Source organism: Protopterus annectens, chromosome 7.part1 (assembly GCF_019279795.1).
Source record: "Protopterus annectens isolate FY-2018-M chromosome 7.part1, PAN1.0, whole genome shotgun sequence".
Lineage (NCBI taxonomy): Eukaryota > Metazoa > Chordata > Ceratodontiformes > Protopteridae > Protopterus > Protopterus annectens.
In genome coordinates, this window is record NC_056740.1 from 300,129,696 (window position 1) to 300,154,728 (window position 25,033).

Here is a 25,033-nt window from a genome sequence, read left to right on the forward strand (position 1 = left end):
AGACGCAAGGCAGATGAAAGTGTATGTGATTATATTGCTGAATTATACACTTATTTTCATAGGTCAATGAGTGGGTGTTAAGTCACCACTTTTCAGGTACTGGCAGACCTTTTGGTGAGGGACCAAGCCCTTAGCACTTTGCCGGAGGGCATGAGAATCTGGTCAGCAGACAGGGAATGCAACTCTGCAGATGAGTTGGGGAAAAAAAGGAGATCTATACCTAGCAAAAAGGGTATCATTGCACAGGAAAATGATACCCAGTGCTGCACATGGATATAACGGAGCCCATTGTGGAAAGCCTAAACCACGTCAACAGAGTCTGCCAGTAATAAGGGAAGCTGCTAGTTCAGATACATGGCCAGGATCAAGGGTTAAATGTTTTAAAATATAACCAGTGGGGATATAGAGCATATAGATGTCCACGGAGGCAAGGTAGGGAACAAAAGTTGGGGGAGCCAGCAAGTGGAAATAACAGCATGCCAGTGGTAAGTTGTCTGGAGACAACAGGGATACCAAACTACCAGCAGAGTTTATATCCAATCTTGGTGGATGGGAAACAGGCCACTGCCAAGAGAGACACAGGCTATGATATAACCATTGTGAAGCCTATAGTGGTTAAAGGGGAACAGTATTTGCTTGGGCAATCCACTCCAGTCATAGCTTTAGGAGGGATCCTATTCCAAATGCCTTTGGCAGGGGTTCATCTTGACTGGGGGAGTGGAAAAAGAAGCAAGCAAGTAGTTGTGTTTAAGGATACCCCTGCGGATATCTTGATAGGAAATGATTTTGATAATGCAGTACCTTGTGTGCATGCAGTGACATGCAGTCAAACTTGGAGACAGGCATGTGAGTCTGGTAGCCTGGGAGAGACCCAGACAGAATGCATACCTGAAGCCAGGACTAGTGATATGACTACTTCAGGGAGGGATCTACCCTGTATCAGTGAGACTGAAGGTGAGCCACAGCTCCTGGTGGGTACTGATGTTCCCTTGGACAGAGTGACTGCAAGGGCAGAGGTGAGTAGTATTACCTAGGTTAACAATGAGGTACTGCAGTTAGATGAGCCAAACTTCTTTTGAAGGGGGAGCTGGCAAGAGTTACTAAGAGATAGTTGAGGCAAGCTCAGCTTTCAGACCCTGCGTTACAAGGCATGAGGGAGATAGCTAGGGAGGCACCTGATTCTCAAGGAAAAGGGGCTTCTATATACTGAAACAAAGGGATATTGTACAGAGAGTAGACCCCTGAGGGAGACCTAGAAAGTGAGGTAATACAGCAGTTGGTAGTGCCCAGAGATTACTATTTGACACTTCTAGCCATAGCCCATGACATTCCCTTTGCAGGTCATATGGGCATAAAACATACCAAGAGACCTATTATGCAAAACTTATATTGGCCTGGGATTGCCAGGGATGTAACAGGGTAATGTAGGACCTGTGAGCAGTGTCAAATAGTAGGCAAGGCAGGAGACAAGGTCAAAGCTCCTTTGGTGCCTTTGCCTCTGATACAGGAGTCATTTCAGAGGGTAGCAATATATATTGTGGGGCCTCTGAGCACCCCAAGGTCCACAGGGAAGAAGTATATCCTAGTGGTAGTAGATTATGCTACTAGATGCCCTGAGGGAGTGGCTGTCCTCCATTGAGGCAGAGAAGGTGGCAAATGCTTTGCCAGAGATTTTCAGCAAGGTAGGTTTCCCAAGAGAACTACTGACTGACAGAGGTGCCAGTTTTATGTCAGATCTGCTGGCTTGTCTGTGGAAGCACTGTGGGGTGAAGCACCTAAAGACAATTCCCTACCACCTCCAGACTAACGGTCTTGTTGAGAGGTTAAACTATACGCTAAAGACCATGCTACAGGCATTTGCAAACCAGTTTAAGAGGGAGTGGGATAAATATTTGCCCCATCTGTTGTTTGCTTACAGAGAGGTGCCTCAGGAATCTACAGGTTTTTCATCCTTTGAGTTGCTGTATGGGCATAGGGTGAGGGGGCCTTTAGATCTGATTCATGATGAGTGGGAGGGTGAGAGTGAATCCCACAAGGAGCCTGTTGTGGAATATGTCCTAAACCTCAGGACCAGGCATAGGGAGCTCATGGGCTTGGCCCAAGAGAACCTGGAAGGAGCTCATCAGCAGAAAAAGGTGTGGTATGACAGGAATGCTCAAGCTAGAGAGTATGCTGTGGGGCAGCAGGTGATGGTTCTCATTCCTGTCAAACACAATAAACTGCAGTCAGCTTGGGAGGGACCCTTCAAAGTGGTAAGGAAGGTCAGTGATGGTAACTATATGATAGAAGTGCTAGGCAGGAGGCAGGGCCACAAACTGCACCACGTTAACATGATGAAGCCTTACCATGATAGAGAGGTCGATCCACAAAACAAACTAAAATAAACTGTAAACACCCACAAAGCCGCAGGTACCAATGCTCCACACAAAAGCTGATGAATGAATTTGTATGGTTATTGAAAAACTGAGCAAAGAACTACACGACAAAGTATCCTCCTTAAGCGCTATTCGTCTGCACCCATGTGCAGTATCTGAAGAAGTTTGGAAATTTATCCAAACGAAAAGCACTTAAGGAGGATACTTTGTCGTGTAGTTTTTTGCTCCGTTTTTTCAATAAACATACAAATTCGTTCATCAGCTTTTGTGTGGAGCACTGGTACCTGCAGCTTTGTGGGTGTTTACAGATGCTAGAGAGGTCCTTGTGCTGAGTATTTGCAGTGGATGGCAGGAGGAGTCTGAGGGGGATCTGGTGACTGATCTCAGTGAGGCTCGGACTGATACCTCAGTGGAAGAGGTAGCAATGTCCCTGCAGCTATCCCCTACACAAGTTTGAGAAATCTGAGACGTGTTAAAGGGTTTGAGAACATGTTCATTGTGAAACCAGAGTACACCCACCTGGGGCAGCACCATGTGGATATAGGGCCCCAAAGACCTATAAAGCAGGCCCCTTACAAGTTGCATGAGTAAGTCATACAGACACTGAGGAAGAAGATACATGAGATGTTGGAACTGGGAGTAATCCAGGAGTCCAGCAGTGCCTGAGCCTCTCCAGTGGTGCTGGTACCAAAGAATGGTGGCTGCACTAGGTTCTGTGTGGACTACAGGAAACTAAATAGTCACACTGAGTCAGATGCTTACCCCATGCCTAGAACAGATGAAGCCCTAGAGCAGCTGGGTGAGGCTAAGCATCTGACCATTACTGATTTTGCCAAGGGCTACTGGCAGGTGTCCTTGACTCCCAACACTAAAGAGAAGTCAGCCTTTGTGACTACGTTCAGCTTGTATGAGTCCACAAAGATGCCTTTTGGGATGAAAAATGCCCCAGCAACTTTTTAGAGGCTGGTAGATTGTATCCTAGCAGGAGCAGGAGATTATGCCCTTGCTTACCTGGATGATATTGCCATCTAAAGCCATTCCTGGCAAGAGCACCTTCAGCATGTCAGGGAGGTTCTGAGCAGACTACAGAAGGCAGGGTTGACCATTAAGCCTAGTAAGTGTCAGGTGGGTATGGTAGAGGTCTCCTACCTGGGACATAGAGTGGAAAGTGGTAAGATCAAGACAGAACCTGCCAAAGTGGAAGCCATTCAGGAGTGGCCTGCCCCTATTGCCAAAAAACAGGTGAGAGCATTCTTAGGGATAGCAGGGTACTACAGAAAGTTTGTCCCCAGTTATAGTACCATTGCTATTCCCCTCACAGACCTGACAAAAGCAAGCCAGCTAAAGTAGTGTGGACCCCAGCATGTAAGCAAGCATTCCAGAAGCTTAAAGGAGCTTTAAGAGGACCCCCTATGTTAGCCAGTCCAGATTATGGCAAAGAATTTGTTCTTCAGGTGGATACTTCAAACCATGGGGTGAGTGCTGTACTTAGCCAGGTTTTCTCAGAGGGAGAAGAACACCCAGTGGTATAGCTCAGCTGTAGACTACAACCCAAGGAGGAATGTTATGCAGCCGTAGAAAAGTAATGTCTAGCCATAGCATGGGCACTGCAGAAACTTCAGCCTTATCTGTATGGAAGGAAATTCACTATAGTTACAAATCACAGTCCCTTAACATGGCTACATAGAGCCAACCAGCAAAATGCCAAGTTATTCAGGTAGAGCTTAGATTGCAGTCATATGATATGACAGTACAACACCATAGTAGGGTCAACAATGCCAATGCAGATGGGCTGTCAAGATAGGGAATGGGATAAAATATTCCCAGATAGACTTATTTCTCTCAAGCCATGTTTCTCCAAGGTCACTTAACAAACTAGCTTGCATCTTCAAGGTGGAGAGAAATGTGATGATTTGGGCAAGTGCCAGCATAGCCAGCTGGAGTTTTGTAAAGAATGATATGGCCTTTGAATATCAAACTGATTTATGCAAGATGCTTGTGTTATAAATATATTAGAACTGTATGTCATTTGTATATCAAGCTGATTTTGCACAGATACTTGTGCTGAAAATGTATTTGTGATCTTTGCTTGTGTTGAAATGTATCAACAGTCATTCTGCTGAAATGAGGAGAAATGTGCATGTATTATTGTAGCTTAATTAAATGTATATGTTGTAATAGTGGATACTAGCACAGCAGAGGTTAACTTTAAGAAAAATAAGGGAAATGTAAATGAGCTGTCGAACCATTAAAAGGCACCCCAGAGTGCTGAGTAGGACTGAGATGCTGGGTCCGGGGGAGGAGTCTTTTTCCATTAGCTCAGTGAAAAGAGGGGAGGCCCTAGGTACTGCCATAAACATTTGGATGTGTATTGTGGCTGTCTGTGCTAACTTCCTGTCTCAGCTTCAAAGGTGAATACTGTGAGTACTTGGAGTCGGGTGACCAAGATGAGCCCTCTTGGAAGTTATATTTTAGATATTAAAAAGAGAAATTTGTGAGTTTTGAGTATTCTGTTTGGGAAGCTTGACTAGAAAGACCCTCACCCACAGCATCTTGCCTTGTGGTAGGAACAGGAACATTCTTTTAGATTCAGTCAAGAATATAGTGAAGCTTAGTTTAGATATTGTTTTTCTTTATTTGCCTGAGTCTGTCCATCAATGTTCTTTTCAATATTTCTTGTGATCTGATCTCTGTGGTTTACTTTGAATATATATTCAGTATTTTCATGACTTTTATTATTTATTATTAAATATATTTAAAACTTTGGTCCTTGTAAAAAGTATCTAACCTTTAAGAGTACTTATATTTATTTGGTGACACTGTGTGGGCCCCTCCAGAAGGCCTAGCCATCTTGGTGAACTATTACCATTTGTATTAGTATTAATATTGCACAGTATAATTGGACACCCTTTTAAGAGCCTTATAGTAACTGACTGGTTGCAGTGATAACTACCTTATAGTCTGGGCAAAGTTGGTAGAGTGGGTAATCTGTGCCAGCCTTTCCCAGGTGTGTGTGTGTGTGTGTGTGTGTGTGTGTGTGTGTGTGTGTGTGTGTGTGTGTGTGTGTGTGTGTGTGTGTGTGTGTGTGTGTGTGTGTGTGTGTGTGTGTGTGTGTGTGTGTGAAAATTAAATCCTAATGAGTGTGTGTCAGCTACTTGGGGCAGGGACCACAATGTACTGGGTTTACAGAGAGGGAGCTGGAGGACTTGGCTTGGACACTCGACTGACCACCTAACCCTACAGCTGTACCACTGGGGAGTCTTATTGAGGATCTGGAGGGAGACATTTATAGAGACATCCAGACCCCGGGCTGAGTGTGTTCCCTGTATGCTCTTAAGGGAAATTGTGCTAAATGCAGAGAGGTCTGCATCTGGAAATACTGAGTGTATCAGTTTGTATTCCAAGTGCACGTCCCTCTCCAGAGTCAGTGGTAAGGATTCAGGCTAATTGATTACTGCCCCAGCATGGGGATGGCACATATTGGTGACCATCACATATTTGTAGCAGCGGTGGGCATTACCATCCACATTTCATTGTAAATGCTTTACCAAATTTTAATTTGTTTGTCCTTCATTAAAATTTGGAAGTTTGCAGATCCAGGTCTGACTGTCTAATTACATGCAATGTTTTCCTACTACTTATTTTTTAATGAAATATCATTTTATTTTTGCTAGATGAAATGGTGGAGAGAATAATAGTCATTTATTCAGTTGCCACTCTGATCTTTTGTTCAGTGTAGCTACTTATATTTCTTGTGGGGAATGTTTAAATTATCATGGATATGCAGATTGATCTTGCCATCTGACTTTTAAGTTTTGGAATATTAACAAGGTCTTAATGTGTTTAACTGCAATGGCATAGAAAAATACTTATTTAATAGCTATGATAAAATGCTTCTAGAAACCAGTCAAAGTTATAACAATCTAAGTAGAAAGAATGTTATTAATATGTCTACTTATATCTGCATATACACACAGTATCATTTGATGCACACACAAAAAAACTGTTTACAGCCCTCATTTACTGTTCTTGTTGCTTCTTTCTGCAAGGCTGCCAAAGAATTATTTTCTGTATTTTTTCAGAATGTATCTTTTTCATTGTGTTTTCAATAGACATTCCGCCCAGCCTCCATGCTTATTGAAAGATCATCAGACTTTGGAAGGACTTGGAAAGTGTATCGCTACTTCTCTTATAACTGTAGTAAGATGTTCCCTGGTGTACAGCAGCAGCCTCTTCAGAGAGTCAGCGACGTGATCTGTGAGAGCCGATACTCTGACATTGAGCCATCCAGCATGGGGGAGGTAAGTTGTAGGTCACATGGAGACTTCATGAATGTAACTTAGAAGTAAAGAAGGCAGGGGACTCTGAATTTTGATTATTGAAGCAGAGTATATTACATGAGTCAGAAGATATTTTTATCTCAGGCATCATCAATGAAATATAAGAAAAGATGTGCCAGTACAGACTAGAGAATTTAACAGCCACATGAAATGCTGAACATTGTGTTAACCTTATTAATTATTATTGTTATCAATATTATCATTAGTAGCATTATTATCATTATTATAATCACACTGAGGGGACTGAATGGACAGATAATAAATCAGCACGCAAAGGAGAGTAGTAGTATTGCTCGAACTGAATTATTCTCGAGTCTTGGTGAGTACTTTCATGAGGTGGACCTTGTTTTTCACAAAAATCTCACCAAAATGACACTGATATATAGACTGTATTTTATGTAGTATATATCATGGACAGAGGTAGGTTAAAATAAAAAAAAAGATGGCTGGGTGCACAAGACCCAAGATAAAAAAAGTGCCCAATCCTGGTAGGCACACTGGTGCCAGGACTGGAAAAATAGCAGTAGAGAATACTCAAGACATGTATGTAAACATTCTTATAATGGGGTTAATCAGGCTCAAGGGAGGATTCCCCCCGCCCCATTGTAGAAGGAAGTAGTAGTCCACAAAAATCACAAAAAAACTTATAGGCCATAAAAGAGACATAAAGATTTTAGAGTAGACAATTCAGGATAAGAAAAGAATTATGTAGAGTTACTATAATGCAAGAAGCCCAGAATTTCCAGACAGAAGGTATATACAAAGATTAAGAGAGAAATAAGTGGAAAGAAAAATACTTGCACAAGAAAAACTGTCAAAAGCTTCACATGAAAATTTGTGTTCATGAGTCAACAGATTTATGAAAAACATTATACAGACCAAGAAACATTGTGCCATTTAGAAAAAGAAGCAACCAAGGAGGTTAAAAATACAAATAATACAATCTAGAGATTTTTGAAAGGTGTAACAAAGAAATATGGACATGGGAAAGAAAGAGAGATCTGGTATGGTGGAATATTTACACATAGGAGAAATCCAAATTAATCAATACAGAAAAAAACAGCTCCAAGATATCAAGAGAGAAATGCAGGCAAAGGCACACAGATATGGAAAATTTCACAATGCAAAAAATAATATCACAAAGAGTGAATGTAGAACAGATGACTAGTAAAGTAGAAGTTAAAAAAATAGATACTGAAGTTATGAAATACATAGAAGTGAAGGATTTAGTGCAGAAAGTCTAATATAGGTGTTATCACAGCATGATGAAACAATGAGTCCCCAAGTAAGGAGAAACAGGAGGAGCAGGAGACATCTGAAGAAGAAATATGGGCATGGGAAAGAAAAAAAGATTTAATTTAGTAATACAGAAGTAAACAACTCCTTCACTGAGCGAATAGTACCAGCTCACACGTACAAATATATAAGAATAAACTGTTAGAAATAAACGGAGAGGTGGTAAACACGGCAAAAGACTTCTAATAAAAATGTAAGCGCTTTTGTGTCGTCCTTGATACTTCATCAGACATAATGTATCTTTTAAATTCCAAACATTTAAAATACTAGAGAGCCAATCAAAGCTGTCCATTCAAACACATGCTCCTAACACAATTAATCACTTCCATAATAATACTGTTTACAAAATATAAACAGAAACCTTGTAAAACATTGCATAAAAACACACATGCTATATAACACAAATCACTCATTGAACTGATGTCATTCTATTGCCACTCTTCATTGTCATCGTAAAAATATTCATGTAAACTTTCATTTCTATTAAATATTACAACTATTATATTGGCTTCATGTGGACTAAATAATACTGCCAAAAGTAATGATGAATGGTAAATGATCATACTTAAAGAGTTCTTTCAATAAAAACAATCCAATTTCAGTGATCTGAGTGTGACACACTTTATACTAAAAACATCTTAAGTGTGTGAAATTTGGTTTCATTCAGAGAAATAAAGATATACATTTACCTTGTCATTATAATGTAAAAGGGGAAGAAAAAGAAGGAAACTGTCAATGGAATGCTATACAATTGTGGAACAGGACCCTGGATGCTTAGTCTATAACATCTCAACACATCCTCTGTCATCAGATCAACTAAAAGTCTTTATGAAAAGGACTCTCGTTCCTTACAGTTTCAGAGAGTAATATGTGTGATGTGATATTAAAATGTGCTGCAGAAATGTGATGCTTAAATTATTATTTCCTTCATCAGATATGAATAGGGAGATTTTTAAGAAACCGAGCACATATGTTCCTAGTTTACATCCACAAATAGAAGCCTTTCTTAGATCATGTGAGTATGATCTTTTTAATGTATATAATAATGATTAGAACCATAGGAAATTTTATAATCTATCAAAAAGGGAATTTATAGCTTTACAGCAGTTACAAGATAATGAGAACATAGTAATCCACCCTGCCGATAAAGGCAGAGCAATAGTAGAGATGAATAGAGACAATTATTATGGTAAGATGTATTAAATGTTATCAGATACACATGCTTATTTAAAAGTAGAGATGGCAATGATAGCCACAATGAAACAAAAAGTGCATGGTGAACTCATTGATAGTTTTTCTTGTAAGTATATAATCAAAGAATTATATGAGTACTTTTTCATTGAATTACCACTTGTACCTATAATTAGAGGCCTTCCCAAGATACACAAAACCTTGATGGATCCTTCAATCAGGCCAGTTGTATCAGGGAAAGGATGTTAACTGAATATATCTCTAAAATAATCCTGTCTTAGTTTGTGATTTGCTGTGGAGTTGACTGGTAAGATAAGTTTTATTTGAATTTATATTGCATTTGTTATCACTATTTTTAACTGTTTGTAGGTAGGAAGAGACTGCTTATTAACAAGCTTTACTTTGATTTATATTTTGTTGTTTTACCTTTAGTTTCACTTTTGGTTGTGAGAAAGGGATAGGTCTTGGACAGGCAAGCTCTAGCCACCACAAGGGGCTTAAACAGCTATAAATGTACATAGACTGCAGAGAGGAAAATTCTGAGCATATCAAAACAATCCTGTCTTGGTTTGAGATTTGTTGTGGAGTTGACTGGTAAGAGAAGTTTTATTTGAATTTATATTGCATTTGTTATCACTATTTTTAACTGTTTATAGGTAGGAAGAGACTGCTTATTAACAAGCTTTACTTTGATTTATATTTTGTTTTACCTTTAGTTTCACTTTTGGTTGTGAGAAAGGGATAGGTTTTGGACAGGCAAGCTCTAGCCACCACAAGGGGCTTAGACAGCTATAAATTTACACAGACTGCAGAGAGGAACATTCTGAAAATATCAAAACAATCCTGTCTTGGTTTATGATTTGTTGTGGAGTTGACTGGTAAGAGAAGTTTTATTTATGTTTACTGTTAAACGGAGGTGCGACTGCGAGCTATAGTGAGCAGAAGCTACTGCACTTCGCGTGCAACGTAAAGAAATTACAACTTCTGTCTGGCTGGTAGAACTTGTATGGTCAGAACAACTTTATTGTATTTTATTATTTAGTTGTATATTGCTGGTATAATTTTTGTCATAGAAGTTGATTTAAGTTCCTTTGAATTCTTTGCTACTTTGTGTAATTTTTTTCCTTTGCAATATTTTATTCAATTAAAGCTGAATATGGATTCCTTAAATGAGTATGCAATTAACGATTTGCTAATGCACAAGTATCTTGTACAGTGTAATAAATGCTATGCATATTTAAAGGTAACAGATGATAACACTGGTGATCATTGTTCCTCGTGTCAGATGATGGATGATTTGCTTACCATTGTTAGAAGCAAATCTCGACTTAATGATGATGATTGCACATGTGCAATTGGCATGGCTTGGAGAACTGTTGTATCATATATTAATGACTGGACTGATGAACTAAATAATGTTAGGCAGAGAACAAATAGAACAGATTTAGGAAATGATGCATCTATTTTCTGCAAAGAACATTCAACTCCTATGAAAGATGATGAGGCCCCTGAGAACTATGGAATTGTGGATGCAAGCACTCAGCAATCTGAGGATCCGGTTTGTTTAGAATGAAACAAAAAAAGAAAGGAAGGAAGAAGTTCTGAACAAATAACAAGGAAGAAAAAGAAACTGACTAATGACTGTAAAGGAAAGAATACCTAGTAAAAAGGATTCTGCTTTGTTATGTAACACACTGGTTACAGGGAATGAAGATATCTGTCTATCAGAAAACCCTCAGTCTACAGAAAAAGGCATCACCTTTCCAATGGAGAAGGTAGAAAAAAGAGGCAAAGGGCAGGTGAAAAGGAAGAAATCAAAACTGAACATGGAAGGATTGAAGAACATTACTGTAAGAAAAAAGAAGAGAAAGACAGATGTTGACTACATGGCTCAAGCTGTGGACTTACAATACCAGATGGATAAGAATTTAATACACAATGAAAACAGTGGGATTAATAAGACTAATAGTGATGAAGATCTATCCTTCGTAACAATTGATAGAGCAGAAATGACTGTATTAGAAGCTGAAGATTCTTCAGAGATGGTTAGCAAAGATATTCTTGTAATTAGAGATTCAGTTATTAGAGGAACTGATGCATATATCTGCAGAGATGATAATGAACATCGAGCAGTGTTATGCTTGCCAGGAACAAAAATAGAAGATGTGAAACAAGCCTTGGAACGCCTTAATGTAAGGAAGTATGGATCTGATTTTATTCATGTTGGTACAAATTATGTCACCAACAATGATTCTCTGACTGTTAGTCGGGAACTGACAGCCCTCCTAGATAGTATAGCTTGTACTGGTGTTAGGACATATTTTTCACAAATCACCTATAGAAAGGATAGTCAGGTCACTGTGAATAAAAAAATGTCCTGTTTTAAAAAATGGAAATGTATAAAGCATCCAAACCTTCTTTTGGGCACACGTATTCAGACAGGATGGTATGCATTTGTCTAGATCAGGGAAGAGAATTTTTGCAGCAGATATTTTGCAATATTTGACAAACACTAGCCAGGATTTTTGCCAGGTCAGAAATGTAACAGTTCACAGATAGCAACATTTGATGCATCTATGATGGTTGTTAATGCTAGGAGCATTAATAATAAAGTGTTTTTATTAGAAAATGTGCTACGTTCCCACCAAACCTCCCAACTGTACCGAGTTACTCAGTTATTAGTTTAGTTTTAATAATGTGCCACGGGTGCGCGAGTTTTCAAATTTTTATTTTCTTTTTTTTGAGCTGGCACTCACACGCTGCGATGCTCAGCTCCAAATGATGTCTGCAGCAGGAAAACCAAAAAAGATGATAAGGTAAGTTAGATGAGCTGAGGCTCTTTAAGTCTCTTCACGTCTGAAAATGGGCAAATTATAACATTTCGTTTTTTTTTTTTTTTAATACCAAGTAGCTGAATAAACACACATTTACACAAGTAGTAATCACTGTTTGGGTTTTAAGTGGACTAGTATTTACCTGTGTGTGTGTCTGGAGTATAGATGGAATGCATGTTACACTTCTGTTACTGCAAAAGTATAAAACAAATTGCAGCCCACACTTCTTAGTGATCCTTCTTCATTAGAGCATGTGTTTATATGGCTAAGTCTTATGATTACAGCAAGTATTTTATGTTTACTTTAATTTATTCATTGCAGAATGCTGTATCAGTCTCATTCACAACTGCTGCTTTTGAATAGATCTGCTGGAAAAAGGAAACGACTGTTCCCACAAGATTGATGTTGTTATAGTTTGTGAAACATGGTTAAAGAACAATGACTGGAAACCAGTTCTGTCAGGGTATAAATGTTTTTACTGTAACAGACATTCTAACAAAAAGTCAGGTGGAGGTGTTATGATAGGCATTAAAGATAGCTATGAGACTTGTGATTATTACATGTTCAGTGATAATACCAATACTATAGACTGTGTAACTGTGAAAATAAAGACAACCCTAGAACATATAACAATTGTTGGAGTATACAGACCACCAAAGTCAAGTGCAGATGACCTAGAGAAATTCATACATTTTTTACATGAAACACAGGAGGGAAGAATAATATTAGCTGGGGACTTACATTTACCAGAAACAGACTGGAATAATATTGATTCAACAATCTTAGTAAAGAAATTATTCTCAGAGTATATTCAGTAACAACAAATCCTTCAGATTGTAAAACAACCTACCAGGGGATGGAATATACTAGATATTGTTTGTGTTCTTAAAGAAATTACTGTAACTTCAAGTCAAGTTTTACCATCATTGATGTGCAGTGATCATGGGGTCATAAAGGTTAATTTGCTAGATAATTCTGCCAAACTGAAATCTAAACCAATGCACAGAAGGTTAATTACAGATTATAGGTAAGCAAAAAAGTTGCTATATAAAACTAACTGGAGTGAGGTGTTCAGTGGAAAAACTGCAAATGGAAAGTGGAAATTTTTGAAAGAGAAATTGTTTAAATGCAAAAAGTCAAAGAAATGTTTAACATCAGGATCTAGGCATGTAACATCAGGGGGTATATTTCCCTAAGAACAAGATACCTGATTAAGGTAAGAGACAAAAATATAAGAAATGGAAGAGCGGTCGAACTACAACTTTGAAAAGTGAAATAAATGAGCTGGACAAACAAATTAAGCATAGTGTTAGACAAGATCAAGAAAAAATTTAAATAAATTTATATAAAGATATTGAGCATATTTATATAAAGATATTGAGCATAATAGGAAAACATTTTAAAGATACATAAGATGTGGAAGGAGTAAAGATACACAAATTGATAAACTGTGTGCAGATTCTAAAATTTATTCTCAGACACAACAGATTATAGATATATTAACAAAGTCTTATGCAAAACAGTTTGACTCCACAAAAGGGGTGGTAAGTTGTCCTAGTGACATCCAGTTAATCCCAGATACTGGAATCAAATTTGATTATATTGAAAAAGAACTGTACAAACTGGATCCAAACAAAGCACATGGAGGAGACGGAATAAGTAACAATGATTTGAGAACACTTAAGCAAGAACTTACACTGCCATTACATCTATTATTCACTAGGTCATATAAATATGGGGAGATTCCACAAAATTGGAGACATGCACTTATTAAACCTGTCTTTAAGGGAAAGGGGAGTAGGACAAATAGACCCTTAAGTCTACTTTCATGTTGTGGAAAAATAATGGAGAATGTAATACTGGATAAGTTATTGTCAGAACTGGACAGGTTGGGACTTGAAACCATATATAAGCATGCATATGTTGAAAATAGATCTATTACCACCTGTAACATGATGTTCTATAACAATATAATAACAGCTATGAATAAAAAATCGTGCTGTGATGTGATTTATATAGATTTAACTTCAGCATTTGACAGGGTCATGCACAAAACACTGTTCAATAAATTAATACAACTAGGTATTGATGTACTGTTGATAAGATGCATAGCTGCATGGCTTACAAATAGGACATGGCAAGTATCACACACCAACTGGACAGGTGAAATCCTTGGTTATTGTCAAGGTGTCCCATAGGGCTCTGTACTAGACCTTTACTTGTTTAGATTGTATCTTCCAGACCTTACTTTTTCATCTGAGGTGTTCTACAGTCTATATGCTGACGATCTGCAATTAGGTAAACTGATTACAAGTGTTACAGATAAGGCATGTCTGCAAAATAATTTGACTACATTGACCATCTGGGCACAAGAGAATAATATGTTGATAAATACATCAAAAACTAAACATATAAGATTTGGGAGACATAAACTGAAAGGTGAATATTTAATACAGCACACAGTGATTGAAACTGTAGACTCATTTAAGGACTTGGGTATATGGGTAGATTCAGCTATCAGTTTTTTCTAATCATATCAACCAATTGGCTAATGATAGTTATAGAACTGTAGATTGTATAAAAAGATTTATAAAGTCTAGGAAATCAAACATAATGAAGTCCTTGTTTGTTAGTTACATTAGACCCAAACTTGAGTATGGAATAACAATATGGAAACCCTATAGGAAAACAAGCATGAATAAAATGGAAAGAGTACAGCTGAAATATACTAAGGGCATCCACAGATGTGAAAATCTAAGTTATTATGAAAGACTAAAATATCTGAACTTGTACAGTGTCTCCTACAGATATTTAAGAGGAGATTTTATTCAGGTATATAAGGCATTTAGGGACAACTACCTCTGGGAATGTTTGGGGTTATCAAAAAGTACTAGAGAATCATCAGATAACCTATGTAGAATATTCTACAGTAATGAGAAGTGTACTAATTGGTTCTCTGACAGAGTAGCTGATGCTTGGTACAGACTACCAAATTACATTAAAGCAAGAACTAGTTTAGATATTTTTAAGAACAGCCTGGACATTTATTATGGGAACAAGTGTTTTGACATATTGGCAAGGTAGAAGGGCTTTAATGACCGTGCTTAAAACATTTGTATGTATGTATGTATGTATGTATTTATATTGAAAAAATGCTGAAACCAGTGATAAGTATGGCTCTTACAGTGCTAAAAGATACTTCACATTTTTTAAATTCACTTCATACTTGTTTAGGGGATAGACTTTGGAAGAAGATGTTATTTTTGTAGCTTTCATTTTATGCTCCTTATTCACTTGTATACCTAATACAATAAGTATTGATTTTATTAGGAGATATTTTAGTGACAACAGTGAATACTCGATGAATCAAATACTTATTATATGTTAACTGAATTAGTACTGTAAAATAATCTATTTGTCTTCGATAATAACTGTTATGCTCAAAAGGTGAGCAATGCCATGGGTACCTCATGTGTAAATTCATATGCGAATATAGTCTTGGCATGCTGGGAGACCAATTTGATTCTGAACAATGTGTTGTTTAAAGACTCTATTCTTTATTACAAAAGATTTGTAGATGATATATTTATGTATGTTGTGGAGAGAAACAAGTGATATGCTTAATGAATTTTTGCAATTTATAGAATGTACTGCATCTTTTTTGAAGTTTACAATGAATACATTGAAGGAACAAATTGATTTTCTAGATGTGAGGTTGAAAAGAGTAGCAGGGGGTATTAATATACAGATTTATAAGAACTTATATAGGAAAAATAATTTATTACAAAGAACAAATATGTATCCCTCTTATATTTTTAAAAATATTCTGAAAGGACAAGCATTAAGGATGTCACATTTAACTAATATTGACACAGATTTAACTACGACGCTTTCTATCCTAATGGATGATTTTATTGATAGGAGATAAAACAGTGCCAGTAATACCTGAGTATTGAACAGGTAGGTAGAATGGGTAAAGGGAAACCCTACTTTAGAATCATAAGGAATTTAATTCCAATTTCAATAAGTGTAAACTGTGTTTATCCTTCTCATCAGATAATAGAAGGATTATGGACATTCTGCAACTTAAGTGGCATATTCTCTTAGCAGATGAAAAGATTCTAGAGATAGTGGGTATATGACCCAGGTTGTATATAAAATATGAAGTCAATTAAGAGGTTATTATCCTATGAGAGTAATGGTGAAAGATTTGAGGCAATTTCAGAAAGGGAATGGACTTTTATTTCTAGGAATTGTAATGTTTGCCCCCATATGGCACAAAACAACATCTTTAAGCATCTAACCTCAGGAAAAAGTTATAAATTTACACATTATGCAAATTGCTTTACCAAGGATTTAGTGTATTTAGCTGCATGTATAAAGTGTCCTGCATTTTACATTGGGAAAACTAACCGTACGCTGAGGGAATGTATAAGTGAACATTTACATGCCATTAATAGGGTTGATGAAATAAATACTTTGGTGAAAGATATTTTAAATGCAGGCAAAAATCATAGCTTTAGATTCTTGGTTTTACAAATAATTCATAATGGCATTAGGCTTGGTGATCATAACAATAAAACAGAAAAGGAAGAAATAAAATAGATTGTTACATTCCAAGCTGATAAATTCTATGGGCTAAATGATGCAATTTCACTTAAACCTTTCCTTAAGCACTGTCTTTTATTTCATAACTAGTGAGTTTAACAACATAAAGCTTTCATTATGCATATTAGTGAAGCTTTACCTTTAAGGGTTGAATCATGTGACTGTTTTTGGTTTATGTGTCTTTATGGTTTAGGCAATCTGTCAATGCGCTAAGATTAGTACTGATCTAGATAGGGTCTTAATGCAATGTCCATTGAGATAAGCCTTTTATTTTATGGTGATAAGTTAAATATATATCTTTATTTATCTAAATGTAAGTGAATTTTGCAGAATTAAGACATTTTTAATATAAAATGCGTCACACTTGGAGCACTGAAATATGACTGTTTTTATTGAAAGAACTCTTTAGGTTTAATCATTTACCATTCATTATTATTTTGGCACTATTATTTAGTCCACATGTAATATTTAATAGAAATGAAAGTTTATGTAAATATTTTTGAGATGACAATTAATAGTGGCAGTAGAAGGAACTCAGTTCAACCAGTGTTTTGTGTTATATATCTTGTGTGTCTTTATGCAATGTTTTACAAGGTTTATGTTTACATTTTGTAAGCAGTATTATTATGGAAGTGATTGATTATGTTAGGAACATGTGTTTGAATGGATAGCTTTGATTGGCTCTCTAGTATTTTAAATGTCTGGAATTAAAAAAGATACACTATGTCTGATGAAGCGTCAAGAAAATCAAAAGCGCTTACATTTTTATTAAAAAGTCTTTTGCACTGTTTACCTCCTCTCCATTTATTTATAATTGATTTAATTTGGTGCAATAATTATGCAAAGGAGAAAGCAAAACTAAGCAATACAAAAAGAGCAGCACCAAAGATATTTCAAGAGAAATACAGGCAAAGGCATTCAGATATGGGCATTTTTACAATACAAAATATTAAGAAAACAAAGAGGAAAAGTAGAAAAGAGAATTAGTAATGGAGAAGTTAAAGAAATAGAAACTGAGGTTATGGTTTACCCGTGAAGTGAAGGATTTAGTGTATAAACTCAAACTCTGATAACACCACAGGAGGATAGAGCAATGGATGCCCAAACTAAGAAGAAACCAGTGGTGTTGGAAACATCACCAGTTGCCATAAGAAGATACTTTGGAACCTTCCATGGGAAACCAGTACAAAAGTTCAGTTAGGAGTTGCACAGCAAGGGAAGGAACAGGAAACAATGGCAACTCTGACACAGTCAATGTTGTGGAGTGATAGGCCAGTGAGTTCCCATATGAAAGAGCAATGGATGAGACAGGATGAAACTGAAGAGAATGTGGCACAGGAAGATGTGCTGAAACTTTCTGTAGAATGCTCGCAAAAAATGGAGAACAAAGAATGTGCCCTCAAGTTTAGAAAATCATCTAAGAGAAGAGTTCCTTGATTAAACATTGACATCTGTGCAGTGACAGAGACCTGGTTCAAGGCTCCAGAGAGCACCCCTGCATTACCAGGCTATATTACCTTTTGGCCACCTAACCTGGACCAAAACACTGAAGGCAGAGGCATGTCCATATTCATAAAGGATATCCACACCTCCAGGCTAGTTGCTCAACATAATGCATCCGAAATTATCCAAGTGCAACTTACACTGATCAAGACTGCAATCCAGCTTGTAGCGTGTTACAGATCCCCCACCATTCCCTAGGATTCCCACTCTTCATTCTTAAGATATTGGAAAACATTAAGGTACAACCCAATACCTTAATTATGGGTGAGTTCAACTACCCCACCATCAAATGGAAAAACTACATATGTACCAACTCATTTGCTCAACGTTTTCTGGAATTCATAAATTCCAACACCTTGGATCAGCTTGTCCACACCCCCACCAGGAGCAGCAATATCCTAGACCTGGTCATTACCAATATGGGTAACTGGTGTTCCACGCAAGAGGTTGGCTCCTCGCTGGTCAGATCTGACCACAAGCTAATCACCCTAGACATCCATATCCCACCCTACCTCCATTAAGGAAGCCACCATCAAAAACTACTCCAAAGTCAACTTCATGCTTCTTATGACAGAAGTGGCAAACTTCACGACACCCATGCAGCTGGAAAATAGAGGTACGACTGCTGAATCTTACACAAATGCTCTGTATAGGCACATACACGAGTGCATGGATTGTGCCTTCCCCAAAAGAACCAAGACACTATCCTCCAAAAAAAGGAAGTCAATCTGGTGGTCCCCTGCCATAAACAAACTCTACAACAGAAAGAAGAAGCTGTTGCAAAAAATAGTAAAATCCCAAGATTGGAGGAACTCCCTGGTCAGCCTCAGCAAGAAGCTGAGATCCCTCATAAAATCCTCCAAAGCCAGTTATGAAAATAAAATCACCACTGATTCCAAAGACAACCATAAAGCATTCTACAGCTATATCAAGAATCCCAATGACAACACTCAGATCTGCTCTGAGCTACAGCACAATGGCACTAAATATACAGCACCAACCGATATTGCCAACATCCTGGCATTTAGGTTCAGTGTTAACTTTACACCCACTCCCCCAACCCTCCAAAGGGCCCATCTTAATACCTGAAGACTGCAAAGTCCCTGTAATCACATATGAGCAAGTAAAGACCGCACTCTCCAAAGCCAAGAACACAGGATCCATGGGACCAGACAACATTCCAGGCTGCGTACTGCACGAACTGCAGAATGACCTGGCACCCTACCTAAGTACCATGTTCAGTCATAGCCTCACCTCAGGCTATGTGCCTACTGAATGGTGCACAGCAACGGTTATCCCACTCCACAAAGAGGGTGCCACCACAGACCCCGGAAACTACCGACCCATTTGCCTGATGAGCCTGGTCTGCAAGGCCATGGAACATATCATCTTGGAGCTTATAAACAAAGACATAGGTAACCTCCAAACCCTGGACCCCACTCAGTTTGGGTTTGTAAAAGGTAGATCATGTCTACTAAACCTTACTGACTTATTTGAAGCAGTCATTAGAGCCGTAGACGAGGGCAAGGCACTAGAGCCATAGACGAGGGCAAGGTAGTGCACACAGCCTATCTTGACCTCAGCAAGGCTTTTGATACCATCCCCCACTCTGGAATTATAGATAAACTCACTAAACTGGGCATAAATCCCTATATCACAAGATGGGTGGCCAACTGGCTCACTGACAGAACCCACACAATAAAAGTAGCCGACTCCAAGTCTGACTTCAGACCAGTGACAAATGGAGTAACACAGGGTTTGGTCCTGGGTCCTCACCTGTTCAGCATCTACTTCTCTGAAGTGCAGGCCAACACAGAAGGTCTTTGGCTAACAAAGTTCACAGATGACTGCAAACTGGGAGCCATAATAGAATCACCTAATGAAGTATTCATTCTACAAAAGGGCCTCATAGTGACAGATGCTTGGTGTAAAAGTCATAGCCTCAAGCTCAATGCCAAGAAGTGCATTGTCATCCCCTTTGTGGAAAACTCAGTACCCATGAAATACCACATAGGCGATAGCTCACGAAACACTGAAAGTGTGATAAGAGAACTTGGGACACAGGAGGACAGTAGTCTCTCCTTTGATAACTGCATCACCACAGTAGTCAGGAAATCCTTCTACATGGCACACTTGATCACAAAAGGGTTCTCCTCTAGAAAAAAGGAGGTCATTGTTCCTCTCTACTCATCCCTCATCAGACCCATTATAGAGTACAATGTCCCATTTGGCATGTATCTCACAAGACACCTACAACAATTGGAAAGGCCACAGAAATACCTCACTAAGAGGATTACTGGCCTCAAACAGATGCTATACCCAGACTGTCTCAAAAAACTCCAGCTCTACTCCATCGCATATCGCCTACTCAGAGGCGATCTCTGCCTAACATACAAAGCTATGTCAAACCCAGAGCTGTTGGACATACTACACTTAAAGAAATCCCAATCTCTCAGAACCACATGCTTCAGGGACCTAAACCCTGTCACCACAATAAACAGAACATGCTGGAGGGATAGACTCCTGTCCCAGAGACTTCCCATACTCTGGAACAAACTTCCCATTCATGTTAAGCAAAGCTCCTCATTGACCCTCTTTAAGAAAAATCTTGACAACTGGATGGGAAATAGAAAACTGACCCCACGGATCACTTCTGCAGCACTGCTTGACAGGGGCACAGAAAAACAATTTACTTGGGTGGCGAAAGCCAGGGAACCTTTTTGGCTAGGCTTATATAGGCCCCAGGGCCGATAGCCTAGTACCTACCTATGAAGCTATGAATAGAGATGGACAGACTTATGAAGATTAATGAAAAAACAGAGTACAGAAAGTCAATAAAACCCAAAAAGTTAAAAGTTTGATAAAACAAATGAATGCATTAATTAGAACGGTTCATAAAAATTGATGCAGTACAACAGAACTGAATAGGATATATTACTGTGCAGCTACATTAATAACAGATAAAGTCTTTCCACAAAAACACAGGGCAGTAAGGGAAAGGAAGAGAAGAAACTAAATGTCATTGTGGAAGTATCAGATAGAGAAAACTATAAAGCAATTAAGACAAGAAGTGTCACTGTTAAAAGAGTCTAGAACAGGGAACAAATCAACAAAAGTACTCAGAAAGATAGATGTGATAAAAGCAATGTGCAATATCAAAACAAATCAGGCTCTATTGGGCAATATCGCACATTATAAACTAAAAATATCAGCACAGGCAGAAAACTTAGAAGATTTACAGATAAATATAAAGGAAAAATATAAAATGAGCAATGTATTTATGTCCCAAAAAAGTTTTATAGAGAATTGGGAATCAAGGAAAAGGAATTGAAACACAACCAAAAACAGAAGAAATTGATACATTTTGGAGAAATACCTATGAGGATCTTGGGGAACATAACAAAGGTGCTGAGAAATTGAAACAAAGTTAAGCTAAGCTCCTAACTGGAGAACCCCAGCCCCAGAGGCAGTACCTAACTTCTGGCTAAAAGTATTAACATCTTTACATTAAGATTTAGCCATGAATAAGAACTATTTATATGCTCACTCCATGCAGACACCAACCTGGTTAACAAAAGGAAAAACAATACTCCTACTTAGGAGTGATCCTACAAGCTATCCTCAAAACTATAGACCAATAACTTGCCTTCCGACGACATATAAACTATACACTGGAATTGATGCCGACAGAGTTTATAGTCATTTAGAGGAAAACTCACTCATGGCAATAGAGCAAAAGAGTAACAAAAGAAAGACATATGGAACAGAGGATCATTTCTTGTTAAATAAAGACATAATGCAGAACTGTGAAAAGCGGAAGAATCTAAGTATGGCATGGAGGATAGACTATAAAAAAGCATTTGAAAGTATGCAACATTCATGGCTAAAGGAGTGCTTAAAATGTATAAGATACACCATGCACTTTTTGATTGCATTACAGCAACCATGAAACAGTGGCAAAACACTTTCCAGTTAAGCCATGATAAAAGACAAATTATTATTACAGGGATAAAAATTCAAAAAGGGATATTTCAGGGTGACTGTCACTGCTTCTTTTTTGTCTTGCCCTTAACTAATTTTGCTGTCTACTTAACAAATTAGGTCACGGCTACAATTTGGCTCCCAGAAAACAACAAAGTATAAAGATGTCTATCTTCATTTTGGGGATGATTTAAAATGGTATAGTTCATCAGATGAGGAACTGAAAGCACAACTGCAAGTGGTCAGAACTTTTTCAGATGATATAAGAATGATATAAGAATGTCACTTGGTCTTGATAAATGTGTAAAAGCAACCTTTAAAGCAGGAAAGATGCAACACCAAGAAAACATCAGCCTGGGACAGGACTGTGTTATAAAATAACTTGAGCAAGTGGGAGCATATAAATATTTCCAAACTGATGAAGATCATACCTCTCAACCTCTTAGAGCAAGAAATCTGGACAAAGCAATAAGAAAAAGTGGGGCAAAGACCCAAAAATAGGGATGATTTTTAAATATTGCTCTTAGAAACTTGGAAAGGTGATAAAATAACAAGTTTTGCATTAGCATGCATTTTCTGAAGGGTATGAAGTCTGAAACTGAAATGTTTGTCATTATTTTCTAACTTCAATCTTTTAACGATTTGCCAGGAAAAACAGAATTTTATGAAAAATGGACCAAAAATATGAAGCGAAAATCTGGATATTCTGCAAAAATCTGTACATTTGAGAGGTATGAATGAAGATTCAACAGTAAAACATGAACAAATGTGAATAAAACTTAGTATATTTTAGAAGACTAAAATTAATACTGAAAACAGTGCTAACATCTAGGAACAAAGTCCATGCTATAAACCAATTTGCTCTTCCTGTCCTAATGTACAGTTTTATATTGACTGGCTGGCCCCAAAAGGTGTTGGATCAGTTGGACAGAAAGAAAATAAAGACGCTTTATGCTTATCAAATGATTTATAAAAAGCAGTTTCTACCAAGACTATATATTCCCCATTCTGAAAGAAATATGGGCCTCCTTGAAATTGATTACCTGTATTGGTCTGCAGTCATAGGACTGCATACATATGTGCTGACCTCACAAGACCCAAACATAGTGAAAGTAGTGAAAATTTTAAAACATGAGGAAAATAAGTCTAAGATGACTTTCCTTCTTAGTTTAACAGAAGCATATCAGTGTTTAACAGAAGCATATCGGTGTCAATCAAGAATGGAAATCAAATCTGAATTGGCCAAAAACAAAAGAAAGAATATGAGACTGTAGCAAATTTGATTCTAGCCATGCTCAACATCTTTACAGTTTACTCCATTTTGTAACATGCTGTGGTCTTTGTAAGGTTAATAATGTAGCCTACAGATTGTAACACCGAGTCTTGAAACAAGTTATATCTTCTAGGATAGAAACTGAGAAACTGATTCTAACAGCTTTTTCTTCAGTACCACTGAATTATGAGTTCATCAATTAATGAAACCAAAGTAGCCAGGGTACCATGAAAAACCATGAAAAAACAGGCAGTTGCATTAACGTGGTTTACCTGTTTAACAGATATTAAACAAAGAAGTAGCAACCACTACAGTGAGTAAGGATTGTTTACTTATAACAATACATTTTCTGTTTATTTATGCAGGTTATCTACAAGGTTCTAGATCCTGCTATTCCAGTGGAAGATCCTTACAGCCTGGAAATTCAAGGTGAGACTTGTTGTAGACCAGATCAGTATAATAGTGAGTGATAAACTCAGCCAGAGACAAATAAATTGAAGTTCTAGACACAAGACAAGAAAAACAAAAAGACAATGTGAGGATAATGGTATGCATCTGGACAGACTCTCATGTTGAATACACCCCTGGGATCACTTCATTGGCTCTGCTTGACAGAGGCTCAGATAATTAATCAATGGGGTGGCGAAAGCCGACACACTCTGGCTAGGCTTATAAATGCCCTTGGGCAGATAGCCTAGTACCTACCTATGAACCTATGAACCTATGAATGTCTTTTGGTCAGCAGTCCAACAGTGGACTTTTTCTTCTTGGCCTGAGTACATTATGAAAGACTTATGTGATGACACATTCTTTTCCTTCTTTCTTTCTTTTATTGTCTGATACCTGTTTTATACAGTTTAGTGTTCTGGGGATCTGCTGCCTGTTGTGTTACTCAATGGAAAGACAAAGAAATAAATCCTACATAAGATGCCATCTATTCGGGACCTACCCCCCAATACACACACACACACACACACACACACACACACACACACACACACACACACACACATGTCACTAGTTCATCTATAACATGTCATTGGAATGTGGGAAAAAGTTCATGCATTTGATGAAAATCCAAGTGGTCACAGGAATGATCTGTAAACTCAACTAATAGTACACCCAGCCAGGAACCGAACTAGAGTACCAAACACTGTGAAATAGAAATATTAACTGCTCTAGCACTTTTCTACTCCTTTCATTTATTTATTTTATTTATTTATTTATTTTTTGCATTTCTTTTTCCCCAGGGGAAATTTGCACATTTCATGACATCTTGATAAAGGAATGTTGGCATATATATTTGCATAAATGTTGCTTGTGCTTTTCCAAGGTCTCAATGGCTATGCCTTACATATATCTGCTGTGTCTCTTTTTGCTCAGAAAATGTTTATTATGTAGTGTTCTTCATTAATGAATATTTACTAGATTTGTGAACTTTGTTTAATTTTATTTAATTGAGTTTTGTTCATTTACCTTTGTTTTAATATTGTTATTGCATCAAATATACAACTGATGCAAAATACAACAAAAACAACATACTTATCTTACATAGTAAATCAATCATACTGCTATAAAACACAGTGAAACCTGCAACTCAGTTTATCTAATAACCTTCTTATCTTTGGGTAT

General features: G+C 37.6%; 1 protein-coding gene across 3 annotated transcripts in view; it reads left to right on the plus strand.

The window, feature by feature from the left end:
• The window catches only part of LOC122807740 (laminin subunit beta-1-like), a 2,263,691-nt gene that overhangs the window by 1,075,354 nt on the left and 1,163,304 nt on the right, over positions 1–25,033 (plus strand). For all 3 annotated transcript variants that reach the window (XM_044078727.1, XM_044078725.1, XM_044078726.1), the window contains 2 exons: positions 6,488–6,676; positions 23,767–23,830. In XM_044078727.1, coding sequence (XP_043934662.1) covers positions 6,488–6,676; positions 23,767–23,830 — 253 coding nt within the window. The remainder of the gene's footprint in view (positions 1–6,487; positions 6,677–23,766; positions 23,831–25,033) is intronic.